General features: G+C 33.2%; 1 protein-coding gene across 3 annotated transcripts in view; it reads right to left on the bottom strand.

Annotated features, from left to right (window-relative positions):
- The window catches only part of LRRC7 (leucine rich repeat containing 7), a 483504-nt gene that overhangs the window by 219832 nt on the left and 235872 nt on the right, over positions 1 to 27800 (bottom strand). For all 3 annotated transcript variants that reach the window (XM_053920503.1, XM_024565449.3, XM_024565450.3), the window contains 2 exons: positions 19763 to 19852; positions 15822 to 15878 (listed from right to left, as the gene is read on the bottom strand). In XM_053920503.1, coding sequence (XP_053776478.1) covers positions 15822 to 15878; positions 19763 to 19852 — 147 coding nt within the window. The remainder of the gene's footprint in view (positions 1 to 15821; positions 15879 to 19762; positions 19853 to 27800) is intronic.

The following is a 27800-nucleotide window of genomic DNA, read 5'->3' as shown; positions in this document are numbered from 1 at the left end:
CAAGCACTACTGTATACATATTGTATTAGTTCTAATGCCTAAACATTTTATAGGAAAACTGAATTTCAAAGAGGCTAAGTCACTTGCTCTCAAGCACGTAGGTACAAGAGACTTGAATTCAGGTTCGCCAAAGCCCCCACCACTTGGCTGTGATGCCCTTCCTGCTCCTGAAGCAGCCAGGGAACCACAGGGTGAGTTAACAAGAAAATAATCCGGATTTTATTTTGTAGAACTAAAAAAATATATTACCAATATAATTTTTGATTTTCCAAAATAATGGGGTGTTTTGGAAATTTGCATGGGATTTTAAAAGTTTAAAAAAAATTGTTATTTAACCATTGAAGCAGCTCACCTAACAGCTGTTTCTTTTTTCCAAAACAATGTTTATTTTTATTACATACTTTTCAAGCAATAATTTTATTCAGCATGAGATTAATAAAGATTTCTAGATTTTCATTGTATCAGGTTATAAAGAGTTTGTGATATATCAAGAATTCATACTCTCATTTCATCGTATTTAGTAATACCAGAGGGAAAAGTCAGTGTGCACTTGTTTCAAAATACAGATGGAAAAGATGTCAGAAAACAATAGAAGATATTTTAAGAAAGTTAATCATCTTTGTCACAATTATATCCAAGTTCTCAACTTAAAAACAGGCCAGAGTTAAAACTATGCTGATTTACTTATTTAGTACTTATTTTGCGGTACAATAGAAATAGCAAACAAAATCAGTTTATTTCGTGGAATTTTATATCATCTATTTAAAATCTTGTCAATGGAATGTATGACAGATTTTTTTTTAAATATTTTATTTATTTATTTTTAAACAGGGGGGAAAGGAGGGAGAAGGAGAGGGAGAGAAACATCAGTGTGTGGTTACCTCTCACACACCCCCTACTGGGGACCTGGCCCACAACCCAGGCATGTGTCCTGACTGGGAATTGAACTGGCAACCCTTTGGTTCACAGGCTGGCGCTCAATCCACTGAGCAGCACCAGCCAGGGTGTCTGCCAGGCTTTTTAAAGGAGTAAATTTGACTTATAAACCAATATTGATGTTATTTATTATATTTGATAAAAATATACAAAATATTATATAAGTTACTGAATTTCAGCTGAAGCAAGAATTTCAGATTTCTCATTGTTACTATTAAAAGTAACAGCTATCCACTGCCAAAATCAATTGAATTCACATTTCTCATTGACTTTCTCCCACAATTTACTGAGTTTCGGTTCTGCCTTCATCTTGGATTAGACTCTTTTAGTATACTTCTTTCTCTGACAGTCTGAATAACTCTTTTAAGTGCTAATATTTCTATCCAGAATTATGTCTAAATGAAAAAAATAAAGCACACTAATTTCACAGTGACCACTTAAGTAGAACAGAATTCCATGACTTCACAGTTTCAGACAGATCACAAACCACTAAATACTCGTTCCCGCAATACAGCAACGGAACACACTGTTCATCAGCTCTTCATGGTTTTGTTTCTTCCACGAGAGCAGTGTCATCAGGGAATGTGCAGTAGCTATATTGGGGCATGAAGGACGATTTAAAGATTTTGTAAACATTTCCAAGCAGAATGCATTCAGTAAGCTTAGAAACTTTGGTAAAACACACCTACGGCAAATCATATTCGCATTCCAGATATCTCAATACAGCGTTTCCAGTGGTCTGCTGCCCTGGCAACCATATTTGGCAGTCTACAAGAGGCCATGCTGCCTCACAATACACTGCCCTTCATTATTCCTTTCTTTAGAACATATTTTAATTTTACATAATGTTATGGAAATTCATTCTATGTGAATACATAACATTTTCTTATGAAGAAACATAGTCAAAGAATATATCTAAAACTGACATTTACTTTTTCAATGAAAATCAATGGCATATTTATTAACTAACCCAAGAACATAAAGACCATGTATAACTAAAAGTGTCAGTTTAAGCCATGTCCTTATGTTGCCAGTGTTAACCGCCCCCTGAAAGACAGCTGTACCTTTTTGACATCTGTGGTATACTCTCTTGAAGGCTAACAAAGAATAGAGTGGCTGAAAGGTATGCAAGTGAAATGAGAAGACAGAAAAACATTGCATTTATGCTTGAGTTAACTTTTCAATAATCAAGAGGCAACTGCAGTGGACAAATTGTTTAATGAGAAATATCACAGAGTTTAACTTCCTATTTATTTCTGTTCCTCACAATCAATCAAATACTCATCAGGTGCCTACCAATTGCTTGGCATTTCTCTAGGCATTAAAGCACCACTTGCCTTCATTTAGCAAATGTTCTTTGAAAAACTTCTTTATGCCCCCATGTTGTTGTCAATATGAAGGTAAATAAACAAGATACTGTTCTTTCTTTGGAAAGTTTTCAGTTTTCTTGGGGTAAACCGATACATTACCAACCCGGAACAATGTGGTAAAGGCTACCGTAGAGGAATATGCAAATCATTAGGGCAGCAGAGTGAGGATAATTATTCCTGCAGTGTCAGGAGACACTTTACAAAGTGGCATTTGGATTGTACTTTAAGAATTCATAGTATATCAAAAAGGAGAGAAGGACAAAATGAAACATTTCTTCTCTTTCCTCAGTTACCCCACGCCTGCGTTAGACTCTGTAGTCCCATACCCCAGTCAGCACCTGTAAAAGCCGAAGTTCCCTTGCCCCTGCCTCCTCCATCGGCATGCTTGGCAAAACCCAGCTGGATGACTCCGGTGCCTGCAGCAATGTATCCAACTTTCTGAAGAAGACTGCTCACCTGGCTGAATGGATTTCTTTCAAACATATAAACTCACATTTCTAATGGACATTCAACATTGTCAGGTGATTCCAGGACACCACCCTAATATACTCTCTCTCCCACTGTCTAAGAGAACTGGCCTTTCTCACTTTCTCTAATTTCCTCAATTTCCAACATTCCCTACTTACTCTCGGCTGATGATTCTTCTTCAGGCTTCATAGAGAAAATCAAAGCAATTAGTTGAGAATGTTTCCATCTCTCCACCCCCAAGCCACCCATCTCCATTTACGTCCATTTTGTCGAGGGCCCTTGTGTTTCCGTGTCCGAAGGATCCTTGCTTCCGTGGCTGCCTCCTTCACTTGTGCTCTGCCTCTCACTCCCTCACCTCCTCAAGAATTTGCTCTGGTAATTATTTCCCTTCTCTCTTGCATCATTAATTCCACTGTTTCTACCAGATCATTCCCACCAGCTTGCAAGGATGCTTTAGCATCATACATCTTTAAAAAATCCTTTCCACAACACCGTATTGTCACCCAGTTAACTGCCGCCTTCTCATGGTTCCCTTCTGCAATTAAACTTCATGAAGGTGCTGTCTGTACTTAGTTTCTTTTTGTTAAATGTCATATGTCAGCTCAATTTTAATTTTTGTGCTTACTGATATTATGGCAATGCAATCCTGCCCCCCTAGGTGAGTGCTCAGGGAATGTTTGCTAAATTTGGGGGTGACTGTGGAAGCTGGGCTTTTAGAATATTGCTCCGTCTCCCATGTCATCATTGTATCTTAATCGTCTGAAGTTATTTACCTATCTCTATTTTTTCTACTTGTTATCTTCTTTTGCTAATCCTGCCTCTGTCCTCTACCACTCCAAAGAGGCCGCATCTAATGCATCACTGAAATACCTTTAGCAAGCTCCTATCAGTGACCTATATACCGATAATGTCAGTGCTCAGCTTTCTGTTCCCATCTTTCTTGACTAAATGCAAATGCCACCTTTCACAAAGTGCTTCCCTAACCAGCCTACCCCCCAAATCAAAAAAATTAAAAACCCCCAAAACTATCAACCAACCAATTAAACAACCACGCCAAACTTAGCCATTTTTTATGACATCATCCTGTTTTCTTTATAACAATTACTCACTTATTTGTTTATGTGTTAATGGTTTGTCTCCTTCTGCCAGGCTTGAAAGTCAATGAAGCAGAGAGAATCTATGTTCATTGTCATATCCTCTCACACCTAGAATGGTGTCTGTCACATTAGGTACACACTAGGTACATGTACAGTTATTTTTAAACTGGTTTGTAAGAAACTCATATGCGATATAAAGTCCTGTGTAGTAAGACCTTATCAACAGGTGTGCAGAGATACAAGCCTACATGTCATATTTAGTGAGTTAAGTAGGGGAGTGGTTGGAAGGAAGGTAGGGGTCAGGCTGAGGTCTCGGATATCATGTTTAGTGAATAGGAGGTTATATAAGGAAAGGGAAGCCAACATTTAAAAATTCTATATTCTCTCTTAAATAGATCCCTAAATATCAAACCTTCCTTGAATAAAACTAAAGCACATAAGTATATTTTAAAACATGTATCCATTAATTGAATATAATAAAGAGATGCCTTTTAAGATTCTATTTAGTATAAGAGATTCTTTTCCTTTTGCTTTTAGAAATTGCATGAGACTTTTAATCAAAGTAAAGCTTTAGTATTAGAAATTTGTTTAATTTAGAAATGTTTTACAACAATCAGAAGAGTCAATAATAGCCTTAATAACATTTTAATATAAGTAATTTATCTAAATTGTCACTGAATATTCCTTAATAGAGAATGTGTTATTCTTACTTTTAACCAATTCAGGTAGCATAATATTTTTAACCTAACTTTTTAGGAAAAATATAAACTAAAAAGCTAATGCTTGATAAAAGTTATAGCATTTTAATCTAGTTAATTTTATTTCTTATTAGAAAACTATAGGACATTTATAACTGGAAAAAAGATTGCTATTATTTACTGTTTAACAGAAGCTTTTTAAAAAATGTATTTTAAAAAGTTTAAATACAAAGGAAAAAATGAATAGAAATACAACATAGTTAAATAAAGATTTGGGATCTTTTAAAGTGTAAATGATGTAAAACTAAACATAATAAAATTAGGAATATGACAGGGAAGAAATCATAACTTTTAAAAGCTAAGCAAAGATAAACCAAAATCTCATATTATTAAAAACAAGTGTAAAATATATATTGGAAGAGATTAACGTCATGAAGTTAATTTTTATTTTTATTTTTATTGTGTTTTTGCCATTACCATTCAGTCCCCTTATAACCCCCGCTCCCCTACAATCACCAAACTACTGTCCATGTCCACGTGTTCCTTTTCCTCAATCCCTCCACCCCCTAACCTCTCCCAGCCTTAGCTGTCATCCTGCTCTCCATCTATGAGTCTGTCTCTATTTTGCTTGTTAGTTCAGTTTGTTCATTGTACTAAGTGAAATGACGAAGTCAGAGAAAGACAAATACCATATGATTTCACTCGTATGTGGAATCCAATGAACAATCTAGTGAATTTTTATTTTTAATATTGTTCAGGCACTGATGTTAAGTATAACAAAAACTGTCAAAAACTACAGCAATTACCAATACTCCCCTTGCATCTGTTCCACAGAAAATCAAGTCTTTTTTATGATGTATTTTGTATACTGAAAGACTTGGATTAACCCTGACTTGAGTAGAAAGGAAAGTGGAGACACAAGAAAACAGAACATCTATGGAGGGTTAGATATATTTCACTTGTTTTAGTGTTTATTACTGAGCCAACTCTCAATGACAAAGTAGTCTATTGTTTACTCATCAAGAGTCCTTTTAAAAAATAAAAACCAAAACATGAATGGTAGAGAAACCTTAAAATGCTGGAATAAAACATATGTCCTGAAGTTCAATTTTTTCTGCACTTGCCAGGCGGAGAAAATACAGATGCTCCTTGACTTACGATGTGGTTATGTCCTAATAAGCCCATTAAATGAAACTATCATAAGCTGAAAATGCACTTAATACACTTAACTGACTGAACATCACAGCTTAGCCTAGCCTACCTTACACATGCTCAGAACACTTACATTAGCTTCCAATTGGGCAAAATCTTCTCGCTGTCATTGCCCTACATCATAAAAGAATATGGAACTGCATATTGCTGGCCAAGGAGTAGATTAAAATTTAAAATTCAAAGTACGGTTTCTGCTGAATGTGTAGGTTTTTTTGCACCATTGTAAAGTTAAAATAAAACTGTAAATCAAACCATCATAAGTTGGCAACTGTCTATACTATAAAAGGGTTCTGGTGAAAAATCAATTCACCAATACCTCTTGAGGGCCCACTATTGCTAAGACTGTGCTATTACAAAATTTGTGATTACAAAGGAAAAGCATATTGTTCAGCTTTGCTTACTTAACAGTTGGACTATAGAGTTGGAACTGCACATAACATAATTAAAATGATAAAAGACTCTCACAAAATTAGGCTTATTAAATTTCTGTTAAACTATAATTAGATTGAAATTCTTATGAAAACTTTGCCTTGAAAAACGATAACAGATTTTCAAAGCTACCACTCTGAATGTGGAATCCATGACAAATTCCACTGCAAAAGTGATGGAAAAGTTAAGGGATAATTTGGGTTTTCAGATAGGAAAGGGGAGGTTTCCAAGAAAGATGCTGGAGAGACAAAGGTGCATATGCAATATTACATATTGGATATACAATACTGGATGCAGCAGAGAAACCCTGTGGGATGGTGAGTGTTGGAAGGTAAAGACAGTGGAAATGCTAACTCCAAGCCATGAAGGGTCTTGACGTGTTTGTCTTCGGCAACCTGTGAGTAGTCATGATGAACTTTTAAATTGGCATGTGCCATTTAATCTCTGACAACCAGAGGGAGATGGATTCCAGTGAGAGAGATAAGACAAAGAAGGAGTTATGACATAAGTTGATGACAGGTGCATTTGGGGGTACAGGAGAGGAAAAGTGGGTTAAGAGTTCTAATTTCTGGGACTAGGTAGATGGAACTATCATTAGGCAGTATATAAGAAGAGGCCTGGGATTTCTGTTTGGTGTTGTTTGGTTTGGTTTTGCAATAGAGTGATGGGTAGAGGAGAAAGATGAAAATGATTTCAGTTTTGATATGTGGTGAATATTCCAATGGAGATCTGGCTATGGAATATGGAATTGGAATTGGGATAAAGTTTGCAATTCACCACCAGCGAGGTTATATCTGAGACCACAGGAGTAAATCTACTAACTAGGTTCTTTGTGTCTTTGTTTATTTTTCTAGCCCAAGATACTGAGACTAAGATTCATACTAGTATGATGTTCAGAATATATCTTTAGTAAAGGTACTACATTTATGCATAAAGGGGAGAGCTATCCTCTACATTACATTAGTTAAGTTTGCAAAGCTTCAGTGAATGAAGTTATAAAAGTACATGAATTCACAAAAGGTGGCTCTGCTCCTCTTGATGTTTGTTGAATGTTTTAGTTTACTTTTTATCATCTCTTTTAGCATTTTAGTCCAAACTACCCAAGAAACTATCAATTTTAAAAAGAAAAAGAAAAAGTCTTTAAGAATTAATAACAAGATATTTAAAATTTTTACATACACTTTTGAGGATGGGAGACATTTATATGAGTTCTCATTACAATACTGTTTAAAAAATAAAAGCAAAATAGCATCACACATTACTTTTAAGCCTTTATTATAAAATACACCTTCTATCACTTTCTAATAAAGAGATTTTTATGAGATAAAATAAAAAATATGTATTACTCATGTCAATCTTTTTTAGCATACACTCAAGTTTGCCAAATGCCAAAATATGAGGTCTGTCTGGAAAAAGTCAAGCCATTGTTAATATAATGAAAATGGGTTGTGGCACATGGATGTAAACTGGCAGCCAAAGACAGTGGACTGGAATGCACAAGTGTGAACAATGATGACTTCACTGTACTAGTCAGTGGGGGCAGTAGACACTGTTGAGTGAGCATGTGTACTGTGTGGCCATCACATTCAAAATGACTGAGTGAGTAGAGCAACAAATCTGCATCAGATTTTGTGTTAAGCTTCAACATTCCTGTGCAGAAACTATTCGATGATTCAGAAGGCCACAGCTATGGGCAAGAGCTGATTGGCAGCTTCATCATGACAACACATCCAATCACACATCACATCTCATACAGAGTTTTTTGGTGAAACATCCTATTAGCCAGGTGACTCAGCCCCCCTAGAGTCCAGATTTGGTGTCCTGTGACTTCTGGCTTTTCGCCAAACTGAAACACCTTTGAAGGAGAAGAGATTTCAGACCATCAATGAGATGCAGGAAAATATTATGGGGCAGTTGATGGTGATTGGGAGAACTGTGTGAGGTCCCAAAGTGCTTATTTTGTAGGGGACTGGGGTCCCTTTGTCCTATGTACAGTGTTTCTTGTGTCTTGTATCTTCTTCAATAATTGTCTCTATTTTGCATGGTTCAATACCTTCTGGACAGACCTCATATACTTCTTTTGTTTAAATATTTTCCTGGCACTAAATAATCAGAAAACTCATTTTCTCAACTATGACCCAAACTATAATTCATAGTTTAAAGGAGGTGATGACCAACCAGTATTCTTTAAAAATAATGCCACTTAAGTTCAAATAAATTAAATAATTCATAAACAAGCAGCAAGGGCCTGAGTACAAATCCAGGTTGATTTGACTGCAAAGTTTATACCCATTTAAGTACATTACGGCTCTTCCCAGGTAAAACAGAACTAAGTACAGTCTAATTGTTCCATGAGAGGCTAAGCGTTGACATCTAATGAAACTGAAGTCACAGCACTTTCAGCTTCACTATTTTATACCACGAAGTTTTTATCTTTTGTTAATTGAATCATTAGGGATCAGAGTGGGTAATTTTTGAAGTACTTTGAAAAGAGTTATTTAATCTTATGGTTTTATTTGGCTTCTGTGCCCTCACTAGACTTGACTCAGCCTTAGCTAACCATAATATTTTTAGTCCTAATTTTACGTTAAAAGTGAGCTAAAAAGAAATACAATTAGTTTATAAGACAGACAGCTATAGCCTTTCCTTTTGTGAATCTTTGGAAGGTATATATGTTGGATATATTAGAAGGGACTCTAATACTTGTATTTTTATAATGCATTATAATTTATAGAATGCTTTTGAATATAACATGTTATAACTATCACTTATTTCATTTCAATTTAAAGTATAAGACCTAGTTCTAAGTGCAGTTCTTTACAACCAGAGGTCACTAATATGATCACCCTTGCTTAGCTAGCTTGTCAAATTTTCACTTTTAGCAACAATAACCCAGAATGGATGGTACCATGGCTTTAGCAGAACACCCTGCCTTATAAATCAGTATCCATTGGTAAAAGCATAAGGTAATATGATTAATAAAACACATTGTAGCATTATGTATTATAGTCACAAAAAACAGAGTTAACATCAAAAACCTACTTTATAAGCTACAACTGATAATAGAATTTTTTATTACAATAGAACCATGGAACCTATTGATGTATTTTATTAAAGTAATGCCAAATGAAATAAATTCGTTAATAGAATCACTGAAATGAGGATAGAAAATGAGTTAGTCGCACCTGTGTAGTTCAGAATACATATTATTTTTGAATTTTTCTTCATTATGCTGATAGTGATAACTGATAGTAAAATAGATAACAGAGAGAGGTTTCAAAAGGGGAAATATGATGACTACATTCTATTTTTGTAAGTCTGCCTATAATCTTACTTAAAAAGAATAAATTAACTGATATAAAATCTAAGAAAAATATTTGCAAATGAATAGAAATCTGAGTGATAAATTATAGATGTAGCATATTTGTTGTCATTTAGGCAGGAAAAAAGAAACCCATAGTACATATATTATTCACATGTGTAGGACCTTAACACATATGTACAAATGGTCATTTTTATAAGTAGTTAAGCACTTTAGTGCACAAATGCAAACTCTCCCCTTGCCCTCTATAAGTGTTTCAGAAATGAAGCTGATCATTTTCTCCATGAAATAGTGCTTTTTTTAAATTTTAAAGAGTTAATATTTGAAAATCTTAAAACATTTTATGTTTAAACAATTATAAAATTACAAAAAGTTCCAAAGCACTATACATATAACTTTTCTGAAGTATTTGAGAGTACAATGCAACCCTGGTGCCCCATCATTCCCAAATAGTTTAGTGTGCATTTGCTACAAACAAAAACATTCTCCTACCAAACCAAAATGCAAGCATCCAAATTAGGAAATTAACATTGATACACGGCTACCATCCAATTCTCAGACTCCATGAAGGTTCTGCCAGTTGTTTATTATATATATAATATGTGTGTGTGTGTGCAAAAGGACCAATTCAGAATCACTGTTTTTAGTTATAATGTCTCTCTAGTATTCTTCAATCTGAAATAGTCCTTCAGTTTTATTTCTTGACTTTTGTGATCTAATGTCTTTTATTAGTAGCTTTACTGTAGCTCAGGTTCTAATTTATATTTATAATTTAAGGGGAAGTTTTTTTCTTAGAGCACGTCTAGATAGGGGGTAATGTTTTGACACCTTTGAATATGTGTGTTGTATACAGGTCCTTGGGCATTCAGAGAAGAGGGATACTGTGGAATTTCTCACCTTTGTTTTCAGAGGGAAATCACTAAATAAAAACAATGACGCCTAAGGAATACAGTCATGTATAATGGATACACTATTTTCTAGTTTTCCAGCATACATAGTTTAGTAGTTTTAGAGTATTATTTATGCATTTATTTGGAATATTTTTCTTTAAATTATTCCTTAATAATTTTTTCTACAGAGATTTCATAAATAATAGTGAAATATAATTCTATTTATGGACCAAGTAAAACTGGGCTCAGTAATATATTCTCTTTTGAGAAAACATACTAGAAACATTTATGTAGTTAAAGTTATCCATTTGAAAAATTTTGGTACTTTAAAACTGACAGGGTATTTTTCTTGGCATTCTTTCATAGTATGCTATGTATTTTGATGTTACTTTACATAAAATGCCAAATAATCTACCTTCAGAAGGAAATAAAAATGGGCAATGAATATATTGGAAATATACACAGTTAGAATTTTAGAAATAATACTTTTCTAGATTCCACAGCTTTTTTTCCCCCACTTCTCAGAAGGGTTCATGATCCAAAAGAAGTTGTTACTGATATCACTTCAAACTTTAAATCTCCATTCTAAATTCTTTCTTCCAACAGCTTTTAAGAGTTCCTTATCCACCAAAATCATCTCGTTTTCCCCTTTGGATTTGTTCATCAGGGTTTACTCCATATTCTGATATTACCCTGGTAATTCTCCTGAGACAGTCTGAAAAACTCCTCTTAGTCAGTGTATGATGGCAGCAGATTGAGGAATCACGCTTCGTAAGCCTTATACACTCAGGAGGCAGGACAAATACAAACATTAAGATGAGCTTAATCTGTGTTTATTTTTTTCATATTACTTCATATTTTCAAAATCACCACAGATAGTTACATAAAATCATATATAGCTTTTTTCAAAAGGAAGTCATAGCCATAACATATTATAATGAACAGCCCATATTTTAAATAAGGTATTAGAAAAATTCTCATAAATATGAAAAAAATTCACTTAAAGGTAAAACCCACCACTATTACTAACCATGTATACAGGGCCCAACAAAAATAATGCCCCTCTTTTATTAAAAGTAATTTATTAAAAATCATGAACATGTAATTTGGTAACATACCACCATCACACTCAAGCACACCTTATGACGTTTTAGGTGAAAGGTTCAGATTGCTGTGCATCTCATGGGGGACATTCACATACCCTACCAACCACACTCAATGGCATTACTTCTGCTGGACTCTGCATGTTGTTATGTTAGTTCCATGGAAATGATTCCTAAATTTCATTTAAAAAAACTATACTTATCCCTTTCTTTTTATCTTGACATATGTTATGTTCCCTGGTTAAATGTCTCACATTTAAAAAATATTTTTAAAATATATTTTATTGATTATGCTATTTACAATTGTCCCATTTTTTCTCCTTTGTTCCCTTCTGCCCTTTACACCCCGTCCCACCATCATTCCCTGCTCTTAGTTCATGTCCATGGGTCATACATAGAAGTTCTTTGGCTTCTCCATTTCCCATACTATTCTTAACCTCCCCCTGTCTATTTTGTACCACAATTTAATGACAAAAAAAAAGAAAGAAGTTATACCACTTTTGGATTTTCATTAGTTGTTATAAATATTAATATAATTAATTTGAAATTACTTTCTTTTGTCCTGCCTTAGCTGTTATGTATACCTTGAAAGAGAGAGAGAGAGAGAGAGGGTGTATGTGTGTGTATGTTTAAAATTCAAGCCTCAGCTGTCTGCCATTGAGCAACCTCCTATTATTTGTCTTTGTCCTCTTCTATCTGATGCTCACCAAGGACTCATCTTATTATAGTATTTGTTATCCCATAAAATTTTCTATGGGGAAAAAAATCAAATCACAAAATTTCCAGGTCACATGACAGCTACTTCCTATTTGAGTTGAGTGCATTTTTGTTTATTTATTGAGTTGAGCACTCACAATGGCCCAGGTACTGCTGCAGGCTCTAAAGATTTATCAGGGACATAAAAGAAAAAAAGAAAACCATCTCCTTAATGGAACTTACGTTCTCCTGAGGAGATCATCTCCAGGTAAACAGAGTAAAAATAATTCAGAGAACTATAAATGCTATGAAGGAAATCAAATGTAAGAGAGAGATGATTTAAAGCCTCAGGGGGGACAACCTTACAGGATGTCATCAGGGAAAGCTTCTGGGGTGGCAACATCTGAAGAGGTGTCCAAGTTTTTGGTGTATCTGGACCACACTGGAAGAAGAAGAGTTGTCTTGTACCACACATTAAGTACAGAAACTCTAGCAAAAACTTATGAGCAAAAAAAAAAAAAAAAACGTTTTAAGTAAGTTTACGATTTTGTGTTGGGCCACTTTCATAGCCACCCTGGGCTGCATGGACCCCATGGGCTGCAGGTTGAACACCCTTGGAAGCATAAGGAAGATCTAGCCATGCAATGATGTGTGGTATGAGAATTAGAGAAATCTCTAGTGCAAGAGCATCAAAACGAGAAGAAACTCATTTCTGACTTGCCCTCAAAAAACATACCATAATTGAGAGAATAATTCTGCTATGAAAAAATGTTGTATCTTGAAATCTAAAGGTTTTTCTTTTTGGTTACCTAGCTTCTTCAGATGTTCAGAGTCCTCAATTATTATTCATAATCAAGACCTATTTCAATGGTTTTTAAGCAAATGTACATATGAAAAAATTAATTTTCTTACTCATTGATATATCTAGAGGAATGATCACAAAAACAGTATAAAATTTTATAATACTAACTTCTATTTAATAACTGAAAGAATATGTTCTAGAATCTACACATATCAAAGTGTCTCTATCAGTTTACGTAAGGGATACACATTTGATTGGATGGCATATCATAATCCTTTCACATTTTTATGTCTTGCACAGATTGTCAGGGATACATATTTTAAAATGGAAGATAGAAGAGAAAATCACTGAGAACCCACTGAAGACTTGGCATCTTATTTGTGTCCCTGAGGAAAATGTGAGCTATCTCTTCTTGGAGTAATTACTATAAAACTAAATTGTTTTCTTACAACTCCATTTTTAAAAATTCTCATTGGAAGTGCAAAGTAAAGAGGAGTAGAAAGCTCTCAGATATCTCTCAGTTACAGGTCCAGACTGGTGACCAGAAAGTACAGTGTATAATACTTATTGAAAACATAGTTTACGTTTATTCAAGACAGAACTTTTTTCTGCAATTCTCATTTTATAGACACTAAAAACTAAGATACAGGTCTGCATATTTTAGGCAGGTTTTGGTTCTTTAGATTTTGTCTCTAAGTTAAAAAGTGAACACACTAGATTGAAGATAACTTTGAAATGTTTGTAAATGTGAAAACTGTAACGTCTATACAAGTTATACATGGATTAACTGTCTATCACGGAGACCCAGTGCCATTTCTACACATCTTTTTTTTTAAGGTTTCATTTATTTATTTTTAGAGAGAAGGGAAGGGAGGGAGAAAGAGAGGGAGAAAGACAGTGATGTGTGAGAGAAACAATGATGAGTTCCCTCTCGCATGCCCCCATCTGGGGACCGAGTGTGCGACCCAGGCGTGTGCTTTAACCAGGAGTCGAACGGGTGACTTTTCACTTTGTGAGACACCCCAGTCAGAGCCATTTTTACACATCTTTATGATGTTTTTCAGGCCACAAATAATTTAATGTACATTGTTCTACTTATTTTAATTGTTTGATACTAGACCACTATCTCAAAGTCTAATGAATAGCCATACACCGGTTGTGAGTGTTACTCATTACTCATTACTCTGAACTGTTCTCACAGCTATCTGACAAAGTCCATAAATGCACTATGTGGTCAGGCTTTAATATAGATTTAAAATTTACTTTTTTAAACATATATTTAAAAACACGTCAACCTATGTCAGACTTACTTTATATTTCACACCAAAACCATTGAGAGCAGTAGGAAAAGGATTCTCCTCCACACACTTGATATTTTCTCCTGGATCTAAATGTATATACCGGGGACAACTGCTTTTCACCATGGTTTAGTGTCTGCTTTAAATGTAACATTTAAAGCACTGGGTATGGAAATGGTGGCATGAGCTGCATTTACAGGAGATTAATGCTTAACCAGTCAAAGGCTCCATCATTCTCCTATCCCAGTTTATGTCCCAGCCTGGAAGAGTGTCTCGTATCAGACCTATGCGTAATGCTGTGGGTTAGAGAATGGCTACTTAAAGTTCAGGGTCTCCAGATACAGGGATAGTTCCTCTTTTTCATGTTCTCTCTTTGTCTTCTACTTATGGAGGAATGAATACATGTTTTATCTTTATGCACATATTTAAATGAAATCCATATCATTACTGAAAGTTTTGTATTGAACTGAGAAAAATCTTATATATAATGGCATGCATAAAAATGTACATGAAGGTATTTTGGTAAAATATGGGTTAAAAAACGATAAAATTCAGTCCAGTTTGCTTAGAGAAAAGATTTAAAAAGTAAAAAATAAAATTGAGTTTTGGTTCAGCAAAGGAAAAGTTTCTATGTCTTGCTGATTTTTGAAAAATTAACCACTGTACTCAACATTTTCCTGCAATACTGTACGAAGGTAATAATAGCAACATGGTACTTTCAGTACTTTAATTGTAACATACACAAGTCATAATAATTCACTTGAGTGAAAACACATCTATTTTGAATAATTTTTGACTTTCAAAAATATTTTTTTTATACAACATAAAATTCTATTATTAGACATGAGTAGCTCAAAGCGGGGTAAAAAAAGCATTGCATTAAATTAAACATTGCATAAAGTTTTAGGTATTAATTTTTACATAAAATGCCCTGCTTTTATATAAACCAAATTTTAAAAAGACTAATGAAAAGGAACAGTTTGAAAGAATGTATAAATGCAAATTTTCTCCAAACCGTTGTAGAATCTCTATAAAAATTTTTAATAACTTTAATGTAATATTTTTGTATAGTCTTGATTTAAAAAGTGAAAACTATCACAACCCATAAATTAACTTGAAAAATTAAGCATTTGATTAGGTTGAGTCTTTTGAAACTGTTGATTGTTTTTGAGCTTAAAAATATCAATTGTCAATTAAAAATATCAATTAAAAATATCAAAAGTTTTAATGCAGTAATTTCCTGGTGTGTAAGTTCAACTATGACACGAACCTTAAATGAACTCTTCCTACCTTATAATTATATGATTTTATAAAGCAGGACACATTCTTCCTTAATATTAATTTCTTATATTATACCTTACTTTTCAGTCGTTATTTAAAAATACAGAAAAATTTACTCAATCAAAATGGCAAAGCATAGCCAAATGAAAATAGTCATTTTTTTCCTACTAGTAAAAAAAAAATCACAATTCAGAATTTAGAAAATACACAGTCACTTACTTTGGTAGCGTTTTCAAGTGATTTTCTCTTAACTCCAAGATCCGCAATTTGACAAGTCTGTAGAAATAAATTTAAATATTGTGTCTTAATTGTTTCTACAAAACAGCATTATTATGATACAGTCAATAATCACTATATTGTCCGAACAGCTATGGCCAACATTACACACCATGGTTACAGATTTTAAAGAATTTCACAAATTGATTGTGACTAGAGTCCTATCAATATTAGACAAAAAAAATACATCATATATGAAATAAAATTTGACAAATAATTTGTAAAATAAAAATTTCTTAAAAATAAATATTTTTCAAAGACATTATTGGGCTGAGTCTTATGCATTTCATGTTTTATAAAAATATATTCACTATTGTTTAATTGTATATATTCAACAGATTATTGAATATCTACTAAATTCCAAGTGCTATTATGTTCACTGGAACATGGCAATGCTTTCCTCAAAAGACTATAAATGAACTTGTAAAGCAGATAATATAGCATAGTGATTAAGAGCTTGGGCTTTAGGGTCAGACGGATCTGGATGAAATCCAAACTCTCATATTCTATCTCTGTGACCTGGGGCAAATTAATGAATTCCTCCTAACTTAAGCTTACTCATCTACGATGAGTATGTGATAACGGCACCACAATGGATAGGTTTCCAGTGTTAAATATGTCACATACATAAAGCACAGTGCCGGGCACATCATAAGTCTTAATTCGTGCTATATATTACTACTGTCAATAATCGGACAGCGGAAAAGTGGTCTCGTATGCTACATTTTATTGACACAGAGATGAATATCTTGACATTTCTGAAGCGGCTCTGCACTAAATTAAATCATCTGTCCTGTGACAGTACAGGGGTGGGAGAAATCCTGTGAAGAGGTTAAAGGTGCTCACGATTTATGGTGCTGTGTATTTGCGGTTAGGAATGCATTTCACACTTAACAACTTGTTAAACTCTATAGTCTGGGACACTCCTGTACTAATTTCTATTACTGAGCTTTAAAATGTATTAAGTTGAAGCTACTTTAAAATGCACATTAATTGGGTTCTCTGAATTCTTAGTATTTAGGGAATAATTCACAATTTAAACTATTTCACCTATACTTGCCCTTATTTACTGTGCTTTTGGATATTCATCTAGGTCTCTTTACTGTTTTGTTTTGACTCCTATCAAGTTTCTAATTTAATTTTAATCTTAGAACTTAATCTGTATGTGAAATAAAGTGATTCAGTTATTCCATGTATGGGGTAAACTGCTGGTAGAATTTCTCACACACGTGTTTCAAAGATTTTCAACATTCTGTGACTTATTTTGACTTTTAGGAGCACCAAATCTCAGGTTTTGAAGGGGATTTTCTGCATCCTTTTGACAAACTGTCCAGCTGAAGGTTAAAAAACTTTTTAGATTATAATAACGAATAGAGCATATTTTGACTGAACAAAATTAAGTTCTAATTTCAGGTGGTTTTGGTTTTGGCATTGTTTCCTATTTGCCAAATCTCTTCCTCATACTAGGACTGCTAAAAGAGAACTGACATAAATTCAAGACAAAAAGTGGGTCTTCAGGTGACAATTAAACATTTTCTTTTTTGTTTTAAAGATTTTGTTTATTTATTTTTAGAAAGAGAGGAAGGGAGGGAAAAGAGAGGGAGAGAAAATCGACGTGAGAGAGAAATAGCTAGAATTGATTGCCTCTTGTGTGTGAATGGATGGGGAATCGAACCAGTGGCCCAGGCATGTGCCCTGACCAGGAATCAACCCGCAACCTTTTGCTCTGCAGAGTGATACCCAGCCGACTGAGCCACACCAGTCAGGGCTAAACATTTTCTAATCTGATAACTCAAAAGCACATTTGTAGTGTTGTGGTCACTACCAGAAGGGCAACATTAATTTAGATGAGTGAATGATGAAGTGCTAATTCATTTAGAAGCTAGATAAATGGTCTTTTGAAGATCTGTGAATTTTACAATATGGTATTGTAACATGATCTGCAAAAGCAAGGGGATTTGAGAAATACTGATGTGCTCTCCGTATGCAGTTGGGGACTGCTACATGTCTGCACTAGCTTCTGCTAACAGACAGGTGTCCAGTTATACTCAGTCTATTACTTCAACCTTTGCAAAGATGATCGCTAAAACAATGCAGTTGACAAAAAACATAAATTATCTCAACTTTTAAGATATAAATTTTGATTTTGCCATAGCCAGGACATGAAAACAACCTAAGCCTCCATCAGCAGATTAATGGACAAATAAAATGTAAATGTATATAATGAAATACTATTCAGTAATAAAAAATTAAGAAATTATTGCCATTTGTGACAACATGGATGGACCCTGAGGGTATTATGCTAAATAAAATAAGCTGGACAGAGAAATATGGTAAGACTTTACTTACATGTGGAATAAAAAAAAAATTCCCACTAGGAAAAAAAAACTCATAGAAAAAGAGATTAGATTTGTGGTTACCAGAGGTGCAGAATGGAAGGTAGGGGAATTGGATGAAGTTGGTTGACAGACAGGTACAACCTTGTAGTTATAAAATAAACAAGTACTAGGATGTAATGTTTGGTGTGAAGACTAGTCAAACTCAACATTGCTTTGTAGTATATTTGAAAGTTACTAAGAGAGTTAATCTTAAAAGTTCATATCTTAAGGAAAAAGCTTTCTCTGTAATTATGAGGTGATGGTTGTTAACTAAACTTATTGTGGTAAACATTTCACAAGATATTTAAGTCAAGTGATTGTGTGGTACACCTTAAATTTATATAGTGCTGTATGTCAAATTTATCTTAAGAAAACTGAAGGAATATAACAATTTCTTGAAGAACACATGTGAAATATTATAAATATAAAGATGAAAATAAAAATTTCCCTAATATCATTCTGAAGTAACCAGTCTTTTATTTCATGCATATTTATATTTATATTTGGAACATAGTTTATATATCTTAATATAATATTTTCCTAAACATAACATCATAGGAATTAAAAACATATTTCTCTATACATTATAAATCCCTACATACTATGATATGGATGTACCATAATACATTTAACCAATCTGCTAGATGGATGCATGCTTCCACTTTTTTCATTATTGTAAATAATGATAAATATCCTTGCCCATAAATCATAGTGTGGTATTTGATGATGATATGATACATTTCTAGGAATGAATTAGAGAAGCAGTGGTTTTAAGTATTTTCAAAACTTTTAAATCTTTGTGCCCTGCATGAAGTTCGTATCATTCTGCAATTCATCGGCAGTATGTGAGGTTGTCTTTTTCCTCACTTGTGAGACATAGTTTCTGTTAATATGCTAGAAAACGAAGGTACTTTATCGTCATTTTAATTTGTATTATTTTTCCTCTTTGTGAGGATAAACACTTTTCATGCATTCACTGGCAATTTGTACTTTATTATGAACTACTTATATGTGTTATTTGCCCACTTTTTTTCTAATGAGATTTTTGTCTTCATACTCAATTGTAAGAATTCTATATATATAAGGATATAATTTTTTTCCTACATATGGTGGAAATATTTCCCCAGTTTATTATTTTTCCTTGTTAAATATTTTCTGATGTTATTTTATTTTAGAAGTATTGATGTACTCATATCTATCCATTTATGAAATTTTCCTTTGTTTCTATGCTATAAAGGCATCTTCCAACTCAAGAGCCATAATCACATGTATTTTTCCAGATAGCTGAATATTTTTAATATTTAACTCATTAAACTTGATTGTTAGTGACCTGATTTTACTTTATTTTTTTGCAGAATGTTTCATAAGTTAACATTGCCTCATTTACTGAGTGATAATGAAGTTTATCACAATGCTTAGTTTTAAAGCTTCATTCACCTACTGGCTCTGGTAAAGTACCTACTAAAAGTGAAATAAAATGGAATCATTTAAAGTTCTTATTCTTACCTTCCAAAATTGGCTGGAAGAAACTCAAGAAAGGCGTCATTCAGGTAAAGCTGGGTCAGGTTGAGAAGCTGTGTGAAGCCATCAGGGAGTCTAGAAAGAAGTTAAAGGTTTAGTCATTGCATCGATGTTGCCATAGAAACAGAACAAAAATATATATCTCTAAGGGGAAAAAATAGACGTGCAAAGCATGTTTCAACTCTCCCTTGGTATTACAGTAATGGAAGAATTTATTGAGCATGTTGTTACAGCTTGAAAATTTTGCCTGCTATTAAAATAAATGGCACTCACCCACCTCCACGCTGCTCTACTACGCTGAGACTTATGTCCCTGCCAAAGTCAGCAACATCATTCACTGCCGCCCTAACCTTATGCATACCTGCCGGATTTTTTAAATCAGAAATTTCAAGTCGTATGCAACTGTTTTTTAATTTTAAAAATTAAAAATGTAATACTCTTTCTCAATAGATATTCACATATATTGTCAGGCAAGGATGTCTACTTACTCTTTCACTTAATCATTAAAATTTGTCTACAATTTGTTACAATGATAGCTAAGGCTTCCCAATATGAAAAGAAGGAGTATTTTGTCCCCTTAGCTGACAATTTCTTTAAAGCAGGTTCATCGTGCATATTTGTTATAATCAAGTTGGTCCAATTCTTACTCACTGAAAATGAACAAAAACATTGAAACAATAATAGAATCCTAAAGGCTTTTAGGATCATTACAAGAATTGAGAAAATATTCTTTGAGGAAATCTTACCAGTTACGTGAAATAATTATTTGAAATATTTAAATCTTTTTCACCAAAAATATTTAATTCAAAGATTTTCCAGGACACTTCTGCCTAGAAGGATGTGGAATTTTTTTTCTGTAATTAAATTTCTATTTAAATATCTTATTGCCTTTATCTATGGTCTAGACAAGACTATGCTCTTTTATAAACTTCTATATAGTGTGTTTAAATTTGCCGTCTCTTCATATTATGACCTACCTCCCTACTTGCATTTACCGACCAGATGATTTAAACAGCCACCTATCCACACAGCTTTTTACTCCTCAAGCCACTGCCTCCTGGCACATGCCCCAACTCTATTACCAAAACTGCAGTCACCAAAGCCTCCAATGAGTTCTTAAGTCCCAATTCCACTAACTTCATTTCACTTTGCATCCCATACTGCCTAGCAACAGTTACCATAAGTAATTGCTCTCTCCTTTTTGGCTGCTAGTATACCCCCTTTTCTGCTTCTCCTACTCCTGGGTCATTATATCTGAGTTTTATTCCATAGTTTTCCTTCTTTCCTGCCCAATCTTTGGTTGTTAAATGTTTATGTATATAAAAGAATATATATGTACCCACAATATAATTTAATAAAAAAATTGGTACTTTTAAAACCCTCTGGGTGCCCCTCCCCAACTTCATTTTGTATTTACCCCACAAATTCCTGAATGATGTTTACTATTCTGCTTTTTTAAAAATTTTACTATACTTTAAATCCTTTTTAAAAAGTTGTATGTTTTCAGATATTATATAAATCAAATTGTACTATGGACATTTTTGACACTTTCAAAAATTGGCATTATTAGTGAAATTCATCCTTTTTGATGTAGATGACTGATCACCATAACATAGTATTGTACTGTACGAATATATCACAATCCATTTATTATTCACCTTCTAAAGAACATTGCAGTTGTTTCTATTGTCTTGTTTTCTATAATAAACATTACTTCTGTGAATATTTTGAGCGTATATCTCTTTATACAAGAAATTAAGTTATATCCCTGGTTACATGAGATTAATGTCCCTTAGCAACAGCCCTCGACTAATGACTAGCAGGCAGATAACCAGCTCAGCTCCCTCACAGGTGTTTTACACCATTTGCCAGAGCTGCCCATAGAGATTAAAGTCTAATGATCCATACTAGTAAATAGCTTCATAACAACACTCTACAGGTATTTCTTGAGACCATCTCATAAATATACTGCTTGCATTCTCTTCTAAACATCTGCTTTTGGGGAAAACAGACTAAATACAATGAATACTTTTATAATAATTTATAGGAATTTTTACACATTCTTAGGATCCTAATTACATATTACCAGTAATTATTATTTATTTATTTTTTGCTGCAACTATCTTATTTCAGTTTGTATTTTGGAGTTGAATTGTTTGTATATGGCTTCATAAAGGGTTTTCATAAATTTGTTCTAAAGGGGATGCAGGATTTGTGAAAGTAGAAAAGAAAGACAAAGGAGGTTGGGAAGAGTGTGGGTTTTTATAATGCAGGGGTAAGAATTCACCTGAGATGGGAGACTGAGAGAAGATGAGCTGTAGAGAAAGTGTGTATGAGAGAATAAGGAGTTAAGATTTGAGAATTTCAGCAGGAGACAGGGTTTAGAGACCATTAAATATTTGACTCAAAGGTTTGAACTTGTAAGATTAAAAAAATATGGGAGATCATTGTATTTCTCTATATTTTTCTTTGCTGTAATACATTAGAGTTCATGTCCTCATACAATGATAGTTTTTATGGCAATGGTAGAGATGTTTAATATATTTCAATCCACATCTAAATACTATCTTCCTTTGATGTCTTTTTGATTACTCGTTTAAAAGAAGGAATCACTTATGACTCTTCAGAAAAGAAGATTAATACATGTAAATGAGACAAGTGTTATAACCTTTGATGCAATAATTTACTTTAACATTGTAACCATTAATAAGTAAAAAGGGTTTAAAATACTAATTTCCTAGGTGTAGGTCCAATTTGAATTGTCCAGTTTCACTTAGTCTACTATTCTGCATATGTATGCACTTAAATGGTATTACACTGTACTACTTCTTTGATCAAAAATACATTTTTAATTGCTGCCTCTCTGGCACGATTTATGCTGGAAGAAAATCTGGCTTCTTACATACAACATTTCTTTGAAGATTTAAGAGGTGATCACATCGAGCAGATTCCAACTGCAAAATTGGACTGCCAAAAATAAATTATATGAGAAACCAGAATACAAAGTAAGGTATTTTTTTTTCAGCTTGGTTATAAACAAAGATGAGTTGACATTTTATATTGAACCATTCTATTTTTTAAATACAGAGTTAAAGAATATATTTATACAGTATGTCTTATTTAACAATGTATATTTTTTATTTCAATTCACTTCAACAAGAATTTATTGGTTACTTTGCACTTAGGTTCACAATCAATGTCTTCTTCCTTACCTTCCCCATAGAATTCTATTCATAGATTTACCAACATGCTTACGACAATTATTCTTTGTACAAGTGTGGAGAATTTTCTATTCCTGGGTAAATTATAAATTCCTTGAAGACAAGGAATTTTATAATCTCATCAATGATTTAATTTTGTGCATTGAAACATATTACTTGAAAAACACATAAAGACAGTATGTCTGTTAAAGAAGATAGTCAATTTTATTTGTTTCTAATTTATGGTATAAATTTATAGATTCTTATGAAGAAAATGGCTCCGTTTGTTAATATCACAATTTCCAAAGGAATATTGAAGGAGCAGCAAGAAGGAAGATATTCTCCAGTAAGAGAAATAAACTTGATGAAGATGGCAATCATGGGTTGTCTTTACCCTTCTCCAATCTATTCCCTGAAATCCAACATTTTCCACTAAGTTAAGGGGCTCTCAATAATGAAATGATCTTACACTCTTAAAATAACAGCCAGTTTTTCACACTTGACTGACATATTAAAAAATTCAAAGAATACATGCATTATCGATGTAAATAATTCTCTAAGACAATACTTTCATTTTATTAATTTCTTAACCTAAAAGTAGCATATTCAAACTGTAACAAAGAAAGTATAATAGAATCAGACACCATGTGCTTTTGTGGGGGGAGCACATGGGCACTGATGTCAAAAGACCTGGTTTTAATCACAGTTCTTTCAATTATTACCTCTGTGACCTTTGTTAGTCTTTGTGAGACTCAGATTTTTATTTTTAAAATGATGATGCTAACATCCACTTCCAGAGTTGTTCCAATAATTAAATGATGACCTGCCCCACAGTAAGAACTCAGTAAATGGGAGCAATTATATTACTTTTACGTGGTATAGTATTGTTTTTATTCTGATGTTTTAATATTAACTATGCCACTAATTTAAATATTTTTATTAATGCCAATTTTATTGTTGGAATAGGCAAGTTAAGATAAACTACAGATATCCTTGTTTCAACATTTTCTTTTCTAGTTCCATTTACTTTAGAAGTTAAATAAAAACATATTACAAGCATTTGAACTCTGCTACAACTGTTAGACCACATTAAATTATAGGTTTTATATGTTGTGTTTAAGAAACTAATGTAAAATCTTCTACCCTACTAGAAAGATATTTTACATCTAAGTCTTGAAATTTATACAACTTAAATGTATAAAATTAATATAATAATATTACAGAAGGTTTGCAACATAAAGATAAAATACTATTTATAATTCCACCTTAACACAACCATCATTACCATTTCATGTATTTCTAATCTAATTTCCAATTAATTGTTTTAACATCACTGCAGAATTGCATCATGATTTCTCCCTTTACTTTGTAATTATCTTTCAATTTTGTTGTGTAACCGGAGTGACTACATGATCAACCATTAAAATTAGGACATTTTTGAAAGCTAACAGGGAACTGTTGTTGATCATGCCACATCAAGAATTGCAAACTGGGATGACTTGGGCAAACAGAGCCGCATGCTTCTCTTTAGATATTTGTACCCATTCAGTAGATAGGCCACAATTTACTTGCAATTTTATTATTGTTGAGCATTATGAATATTTCAAAAATTTAAAATGTATCTATTAACTTAAATCAAAATCAAAATGCTTTTTTAGAATTGGTGAAATATAGTAAAAGGGACCTAGGGACTTAAACACTAACTTCACGTGTTTTCATTTGTAAAAAAGCATATAGGTAAGATTTACCTACTTTTTAAGATTGCTGTGAAGATGAAAATAAAATAGTCTATCTAACAGCCTGAGATATGACAGGTTCTCTCTCAATAAATGTTGGTCCATTTTTTTTCAACGAGTAATTGTTATTTTCACACTTACTGTGGTAATTTTTACCAGTCACCTAGTAAAGCATTCGGACTATCCTATAAAGTTCATATCTAAAGCTAAAACTAAGATGAAACACTCAAAACTGTAACTTTTATATTCCGTGGTCTTTTGACTTTTTTGTGGATTACTTGGGTCAAATAAAGTGAACAGAAAGCAGCAGATTAAAAGAATCAAGGAAATCCAAATAATTTTTTTAAAAGAGCAATAAAATTGCTAAATCTCTAGTCCACTGACAAATTAAAAAAAAAAAAAAGAAACAAAAGAAAGAATGGAGACATGCATTACCAGAAATGAAAGAGAGCATCACTAGAGAACCCATAGATATGAAAGGGTTAATAAAAAATGCTAAGAAAAATGAGATGTCAATAAATTTGAAAACTTACATGAAATGTACAAATTCCTGAAAAGCACAAACTACCAATGATCAAGAAAAACAAATAGGTAATTTGAATAGCCTTACAGCTATTAAGGAAATTAAATTTGTAATTAAAAACTTTTCCATAAAGAAATACTTATGCCCAGATGGCTGCATTGGCAAATTCTACCAATATTTAAAGAATAAATAATTCCAATTCTATAAAACTTTTATAAAAAAATAGCAAGGAATATAACCTAATTATTTCTATGAAGCCAGTTTGCCCTGATACCAAAATCAGGCGAAGACATTACAAGAAAAGAAAGTTCAAAGTGATATATCTCATAAATATAGATGACAAAATCCTTTACAAAATATTAGCAAATCAAAGGCATTAACTTATAAAAAGAGTAAGAATTCATGACCAAGTAGAATTTATACTTGGAAAGCAAAGTTAAATTCACATTCAAAAACAAATCAATGTAGCTTAACATGTCATTAAATTGAAAAAGAAAAACCATATCATTGTGTCAATAGATTTTTTAAATAAGAAGCTTTGAAATCATTCAACATCCATGGTCAGTGAAAAGACTCAGTAAACCAGATATGAAGACAAGGTGGAGAAACCCTACGGTAGCCCCTGTGACCTTTATTGTTGATGTTCACGTCCTCATATAATCTCCTCCTCCCTCTGAGGATGGCAGGGCTTTTGACTTCCTTCTGGTCAATGGAATTTGGTGAATATGATGAGATGTCACTCCCATACTTCACATTATTTGACTTCATCTTACTAAAAGACTCACTCTATTCAGGGGCTGGCCTTGAAAAACAAACTGCTATGTTGTAAACTGTCTATGCAGACAGTCACAGGGCTGGAAACAGTACCAGCTTCCAGGATTCCAAAGTGGCCTCCAGCTGACAGCCAGCAAAAAGCTGGGGTTCTCACTTCCTAATAACAAGTACAGGAATTCTGCCAATAGCCTGAGTGAGTTTGAAAGTGAATTGTTCTCCACTTGAGCCTCCTGATAAGAACACAGCTTGACTAATGCTTTGACTTCAACCTGATGAAACTCTGAAGCAGGGAACCCAGCTAAACCATGGCCAGATTTCTGACTCACAGAAACTCAAAGATAATAAATGACCAAGTTTATGGTAATTTCTTACACAGTATTAGAAAAGTAACATAGATTTTGGTATCTGGAATTGGGATTCTGCTTGATATATAAATGCCTTAATATGTGGAGTGGCTTTGGAACCAGGCAGTGGTTAGAGACTGAAAAATTGTTGAAAAGCATCAAAGAGAAGGCCTAGATTTCCTTGAAAAGAATGAAAAGTAGAAATGTAAACTTTGAGGATCCTGCTGAGGAGGGCTTTGAAGGAAGTGAGGGATGGTTATGAAAATTTCCTTGACCAGATGAAAGGTGTGTGTGAAAAAACACGTGACACTTAACAGTGAAAGTCTGAAAGTTTCCTGCCTAAGTCTGCAAACAAGGTCTCTTTTCACCTCTTCTATTCAACATTGTACAGGAGTTCTAGCCAGGACAATAAAGCAAGAAAAATAAATAAATAAAGGCATATGGATAGAAAAGGATAAAATAAAACTGTCTTTATTCATAGGTTACATGACAGTCTACCTAGAAAATCACTCCAAATCTATAAAATATCTACTAGAACTAATAAGTGAATATAGTGAGAATGCAGGATATAAAGTCCATATTTTAAAAATATCAGTTGTATTACAATATAATAACAATAAACAATTGAATAATGGAAAATCATTTGCATTTGCACAAAAACACAAAATATTTGGAATAAAATGAGTGAAGTGCACAAGATTTATATGCTTAAATGTATAAAATATTGATAAAATATTTTTACAGATCGAAATAAGCATAGAGATAAACTATGCTTGGGGATAGGCTACTCAATGTATCTGAGACAATTCTGCCCCAGCTGATCTATACATTCAGTGTAATCCTTATCAAAATTCCAGAAAGATTTTTTTTATTTTTGTACACACTGGCAAACTAATTATAAAATGTATATCAAAAGCAAAGGGCACAGAACATCCCAAATATTTTGGTAAAGAGGAACAAAGTTGAAGGACTCACATTCCTTGACTGTATGAATTCCTATGCTGCTATCGTAATTAAGTGTACAAAACTGATATAAGACGATGACATATAAAATCAATGTACAAAACAGAGATTTGAGAAATGGAACCAAATACATATGATCAATGGATTTACAGAAAGGTACTCAGGTGATTTCATGAAAAAAGATAATCTTTTTACCAAATGATACTAGAACAATTGGAAATCATATTGTTCTAGTATCAACCAACCAACAAACTAAAAAACAAAACACGACCCTCATACTTTGCCCATATATAAAATTCAGCTTTCAATGGATCATAGACCTAAGTGTAAAACCTAAACTATAACAGTACCAGAGGAAAACATAGGAGAAAATCTTTATGACTATGAGTTTAGTGAAGATTACTAAGAAAAAGAAGTATAAGCCATTAATAATTGTATAACTAGGACTTCAAAATTAACTTTTTCCTCTTTGAAAACTACTAT

This window comes from Desmodus rotundus, chromosome 3 (genome assembly GCF_022682495.2).
Source record: "Desmodus rotundus isolate HL8 chromosome 3, HLdesRot8A.1, whole genome shotgun sequence".
In the NCBI taxonomy this organism is placed as follows: domain Eukaryota; kingdom Metazoa; phylum Chordata; class Mammalia; order Chiroptera; family Phyllostomidae; genus Desmodus; species Desmodus rotundus.
The sequence above is the reverse complement of the archived record's forward strand: the minus strand, read 5'-3'. Positions and strand labels throughout refer to the sequence as shown.